At 29.2% G+C, this 5,948-nt stretch overlaps 1 protein-coding gene across 1 annotated transcript; it reads left to right on the top strand.

Moving 5' to 3' along the window:
• The first annotated feature begins 258 nt into the window (after positions 1-258).
• On the top strand, positions 259-5,043 carry LOC145167448 (vesicle-associated protein 4-2-like). Its single transcript, XM_079086663.1, has 7 exons — positions 259-671; positions 2,239-2,309; positions 2,969-3,050; positions 3,176-3,294; positions 3,923-4,000; positions 4,574-4,693; positions 4,813-5,043. The coding sequence occupies exons 1-7, from the start codon at positions 404-406 to the stop codon at positions 4,870-4,872; spliced, it is 798 nt and encodes a 265-aa protein (XP_078942789.1). The 5' UTR covers positions 259-403; the 3' UTR covers positions 4,873-5,043.
• Positions 5,044-5,948: the final 905 nt, after the last annotated feature.

The raw sequence follows: 5,948 nt of genomic DNA, 5'->3' as shown, positions 1-5,948 counted from the left end.
AGTATGAAAAAATATTGACAATTTTATCACTTTTGCTCTATACAAACATTAATAACTAGATCAGGAATGATTGAAATTTTTTGTTAGACATGGACAAAAGGATGGAATTGAATATTTTCAAAGTAATTGTCTAATGTAATACCTAAACAAAAACTTGAGGGATGCAATGTGAAAATTGCATAGAAAATACTCCACCTTTTCAAATCATCGTGTAAAAGAAGACACAACGCGACTTGTTCGTTGCATTTCCAGACGCCAAGAGTCCATGGATTTCTAGGGAAAGAGAGAGAGAGAGAGAGAGAGAGAGAGAGAGAGAGATAAAGAGAAGCATTTCCAAGAGAGAAGAAGCTCTTGTTTATTATACCTGAAATTACTCATCGGCAGATAGTTTAAGTTGCCGTTGATGGCCATGGTCGACAATAGACCTCCGTCTGAAGGCGGCGGAGGCAAAGTTTGGGGATTATTTAAGCTGCCGTTTCGAAACACAGGTAGCAGTACGACGCACACGACGACGTCGTCTTCAACGTATCAAACTGAAGGATCGAACACTCAGAACATCAATAACCATCAAGGCTTGAGTGCGAGCAACTCTGTCTCTTCGGTGGCTAGATCTCTGCTTCCGACACGCCGTCGTCTTCGGCTCGATCCAAGCAATAAGCTATACTTTCCCTGTATGAACTCTTGCCTTTATTTCCTCCATTTTCTCTGATTACTACTAGTTTTTAGCATAGCTGTTATGAATCCGACTTGTTTGATTATAAATTCCGATGAGATCTAGGTAATTGCTGAGATTAATTTCATTTAATTTTTTTTCTTTTGGTCTAATTTCCATTAGGAACTCGAAATTTTTTGTGTGTGATATGAAATTAGTGAGGGCGACGTTATTTCTTGCAGTATGTCTGATAACTGTACCTTTCTATGCATAGGCTCCCATACTTTACCTATAATTTCGAAGTTATTGATATTGTTAATCGCTGTTTTTCTCCAACGAGTATTAGTTTAATTATATGGCCTATGATTTATGAACAAGTAGGTGAGCTGCTTTTCGTAATCAAGTCTTGTTAGTAATTACAATTCAACTCCACATCCACCAATTTTCACTACTTTGTCCTTTTCTGGGTAGAATTCTAATTATGGAAAGAGACATGTGTATCATATTTTCATATGCATTTTCTACCTATTGGAATTGTGGTGCATAGGGATTAATGTTTAATATGACGTGGTTTTATTTACCTTTTTGATAGAACACAGGGTTACAAGTTTAGTTAATAAAGATTTTATCATGGAACAAGTTGTGAATTTTGATAATATTAATGAAGTTTCTGAACAAGCAATGTATTTATGAGAGATCTTAGAATTGTTGCCATTGAAGATTAAAGGTGTGCTTGCCATTGCCATATGCATGAGTCTTAGGGATTTTGTTACATTCATGGAGCAAATCTTATGCTTATACGAAAGTATTTACCATATTACCCTTTGTCATAATACAAGAATGAGATGAAAAAGAAACAATTTTTCTATTCACCCTTTGAAAACCGAAAAATTCTAATTCAGTTATTCAATTCTTCCTTCAATATCAACTAAATTTGGAAATTGAAAAAATCTCTATTTTCATCGAGACCTGAAATTACAAAGAATTCGGTTCTTAATGAAAAGAAGCCTATAGACAAACTTCACAATATATTAAAAATAAAAAAGGAGAAAAAGTTCAGATTGTCATAATTCAAACAAAGACAACAACAAAGTGGAATCAAGGTTGATGTGTGTTGTGCCATTTGCCAAAATAAAAGGTTGACTTCTGTTTACATGTTTCTAAATAATAAAAAATGCCACTATGTGTTATTAATTACTACTTCAATTATCAGATATATGCTTTTGACCTTTTAGCTTTTTGTTGTTGAGCATTTTTTCATTTAATTTATTATGTGGATTTCTGAGTGCTCCTTTTGTTTGAATTTTTTCTCTTTCAACTTATACAACTTTTACATTTCTTTCCCCATAATAGCTATGTACTTACATTTATTTACTTATATATGGGTAAAAAAAATATAAGTATGTTGCTTTTTTGGATTAAAAATAAACTTACATTGCTTTTATTGGCAAAGAAATGTAAATACAATGCTATTATGGGTAAAAAAAAATAAGCATTTTGGTTAAAATTTAAAGTACATTGCCTATATTGGTAAAAAGTGAAATCATTTTCAATTTTTTTAATTTTTTTTTTAAAAAACTTTGTAGATGAACCTGGTAAGCAAGTCCAAAGTGCTATCAAGATAAAAAACACCAGCAAGTCTCATGTTGCTTTCAAGGTATGACTTTAAAAGTTTAAATATTAACATTGATTTAATAGTTTGTTATTCGATTAATAAAATAGTTATTGAATTATATGATCTATTAATAAAAAGTATTTAATTTTTAGTTTAATAAAATAAACCTATCTGTATATAGTAAATGTATACCCAAGTTCTATGATTCTATATTTATTGTTACACTGGCAATAAAAGAAATTTTTAAAACAGTTGTTGTTTACAAATAAAAAATAAAAATATACAATTTGATATTCATAAATATCTTTGTTAAATTATTAACGTATAATTTATAACTTTAAAAATTAAATTTTTTTTTTTGATATATTATATTTACATAAAATAAAAAAGTAATGTAATGAATTAGTTAATAAATAAATGTAATAATGTAAAATAATAATCTGTTCTATAAATATGATATGGGACCCACATTGGTGACGTGGCATTGCAAGTAAACTTGCAAAATTGTGGAAACTATAAAGACGACTTCCATTACGAAAACATACATCAAGTGCAACATATAGTTACTTATCATGTGCAAAATGACTAAAACGTCCTTCTATTTTATACACATTTACAAAATTAACATTAATCCTAAAAAATATTCCATCATCTGATTTATGATTTTTTTTTTTTTTTTTTTTTTTTTTATGTTTGCTTAGTTTCAAACAACTGCACCAAAGAGCTGTTTCATGCGTCCCCCTGGTGCTATTCTTGCTCCTGGAGAGACTATAATTGCAACCGGTAAAACTTCTATAAAAACATTTTTGTTGTAGTTTTCATTTAACTTTTTTAAAAAACATTGAATTTAATTCTGTTATTCTTACTTATAAGAATTTATACTACTCGCGTTTTAATGATTTTTATAGTTTTCAAGTTTGTGGAGCCTCCAGAGAACAATGAAAAACAAATGGACCAAAAGAGAAAAGTGAAATTCAAAATCATGAGTCTGAAAGTTAAAGGAGTCATGGATTATGTGCCTGAGTTGGTGAGTTAAAAATTGTCATTTGAAATATGTTTTCTCATTTTTTTTTATTTCATTGAAAATCATTTTTTGTCATCAGTTATAAAAAAATACATAAAAAGTGGTTTTAGCTATACAATTTTTTGTATATAAACAAAAAAAGGAGTTTCAAAATGTATAGCAACAATGTACTTTTTATTGATTTGTTTAATATAAAATCTCTACTTTCATGTTTTCATATTATAAGTACAACATTATAAAATACTTAAAAAGTGTTTTTAGATATTTCAAAGTATAAGCCCTTTTTAAGTTTTTATTTTTATTTTTTAATTTTGAAAATACAAAATAAATGAAATTACGTTTTGCTATTTCTTGCATTTAAATCTAAGAAATAATTTTTTTTGTATTCATTCATGAGAAAAAAATTCGTTATATTTAAAAATGAAAACATTTTGTATAACTAAAAATATGATCGATTAGTTATAAGCTTATAACTAATGATCATAAAAAGCTCTATCATTACGTGCAAGCGAAGGTTTGGCAACCTCTTTTTTTTTTTTTTTTTTTTCATGTTTTTGCTGACGTGTCAATGTGGATGCCACGTGGCAACCATGTCAGTTTCATGATGCTAATCCAATTATTTGTGACTCAGTTTGAAGAGCAAAAAGATCATGTGGCTGTGGAGCGGATATTGCAAGTTGTATTCCTTGATGCCGAACGTCCAAGCCCCGTAAGTCCAAATTACATTTATACCCTCCATGACATGTTTATTTTAATTTAGAGTAAATTACATGAATGGTCCCTATCGTTTGAGGTAATTCGCGTGTTTGGTCTCTAATTTATTTTTTTAACTCGGAAAGTCCCTACTGTTTGTTTTTGTTAGGTGCTTGGTCCCAACTGTTTGTTTTTGTTACGCGTTTGGTCCCTGTCTTACCTAAAAAGACTATTATTTAAATAGGGAAAAATGATGAGGTAGGTAAGACTATTATTTAAATAAGGAAAAATGATGGGGTAGGTAAGGTAAGGTGAGAGGCTGGGGTTGAGGGTGTGTTTATTTAAATAAATTAAAAAATCAATGGCAAAATTGTATTTTTAGATAAGACAGAGAATAAGCGCGTAACAAAAACAAACAGTAGAGACCTTCCGAGTTAAAAAAATAAGTTAGAGACCAAACGTGCAAGTTACCCTAAACCATAGAGACCATTTGTGTAATTTACTCTTTAATTTAATAAAAAAATAAAAAAATCGGTTAAATAAATGGTATAATTGAATAAAGGTTTTGTTCTGTTTTGTATGTTTTAAGGCTTTGGAAAAATTGAAGCGGCAGTTAGCAGAAGCGGAGGCTGCTCTTGAATCCAACAAGAAACCTGTAGAGGAACCCGGCCCAAAGATCATCAATGAAGGCCTTGTCATAGATGAATGGGTCAGTTTCATTTTTTATTTATTTCTTTATTAATATTAATACTATAAAAATAAATAAATAAATAAATATTTTCGGGTGTCATATTTTTATTATTCCCTTTTTTTGTTTGCTTATTTCAGAAAGAAAGAAGAGAGAGATATCTGGCTCGACAACAAGTTGAAGGTGTTGACTCAGTATGATAAAAAAAAAGTTCGTTTCTTAAATCATAATCGTGTATTTTTTTTTTTAAATTAATTTTATTTTAAATGTTTATGTTGCTTTGTTTCCCCCACTCATGCTAAGGTTGCATAAAACGGGTGGGTGGTGATGTTTTAACGTATTTTTAATGTAAAAAGCTTTTGTGAATTCAATTCGTGACTTAAGAAAGATATATATGGCTATACGTATACATGACTGTTTCTTTTGACTTAATCGAGACAAAATGAATACTGGGTTAAGCCAAAAAAAAATGGCTTAATGTATTAGGTTACTAACCTTTTATCTATTGGTCAATCTTTTTTTCTCAAAAACTATTCATGTTAAAATTAATGAATATTATGGAAACTTTAGAGTAAAATGGTTATTTAGTCATATATTATTTAAAGAAATAGAACTTATATACAAAACTTTAAAAATGATGAAAACTAGTGGTGACGATGTATATTGTGAAATCTGTTGTTTTTTTTTTTTTTTTGGAATGTAAGCTACTATGATCATTTAGTCTCGTTTCAAAGATTTATTAGTTCGAACATTATATATACAATATTTCATCGTGACAAAATCAGGATCATATTGAGCAATTTTATTTGTACAAGATTAAAAGAAAAAAAAACAAAGGAACCAGCATTACAGTGTTATATAACATATAGTTATGGATGGAACAAAATGACTGAAAAATCTTATTTCGTACAACTCATTGTTACATCATCGGTGGACCATGAACAAATCAGTGATTTTCTTCTGTGATTCGTCATATATTACCACAGTACCACATGCATGTGGAAATAGGGGATTTCAAGGAAAATCATAAATCAACTAACGGTTTAATTTTTTGTTTTTCAAAAAAAAAAAAAAAAAAAAAAGAAGGAAAAAGTCAATTTAGAGTCCAGTTCAAATTCTTTTTATATAAGATGTTTTCAAGAACAAGATGAAAAATAGGGATGACACTGTGCTAGGTTTAATGGAAATTGTCAGTAATGATAAAATATTTAGCGATATGATTTTTTTAGCATAAGAGTGAAACAAACAAACGTTTAGCATAAGAGGTAAGTAAGAT

This window comes from Lactuca virosa, chromosome 1 (assembly GCF_052849685.1).
Source record: "Lactuca virosa cultivar CGN04683 chromosome 1, Lactuca_virosa_CGN04683_v6, whole genome shotgun sequence".
NCBI classification, from domain to species: Eukaryota; Viridiplantae; Streptophyta; class Magnoliopsida; order Asterales; family Asteraceae; genus Lactuca; species Lactuca virosa.
Note: the sequence above shows the minus strand (reverse complement) of the source record. Positions and strands in the feature narration are given on the sequence as shown.

Coding starts and splice junctions, on each gene's coding strand:
- LOC145167448 (XM_079086663.1), top strand. CDS start 404: ATGGCCATGGTCGACAATAGACCTCCGTCTGAAGGCGGCGGAGGCAAA. Junction 672..2,238: donor CAATAAGCTATACTTTCCCT/GTATGAACTCTT, acceptor AAAACTTTGTAG/ATGAACCTGGTAAGCAAGTC. Junction 3,295..3,922: donor TGGATTATGTGCCTGAGTTG/GTGAGTTAAAAA, acceptor TTTGTGACTCAG/TTTGAAGAGCAAAAAGATCA.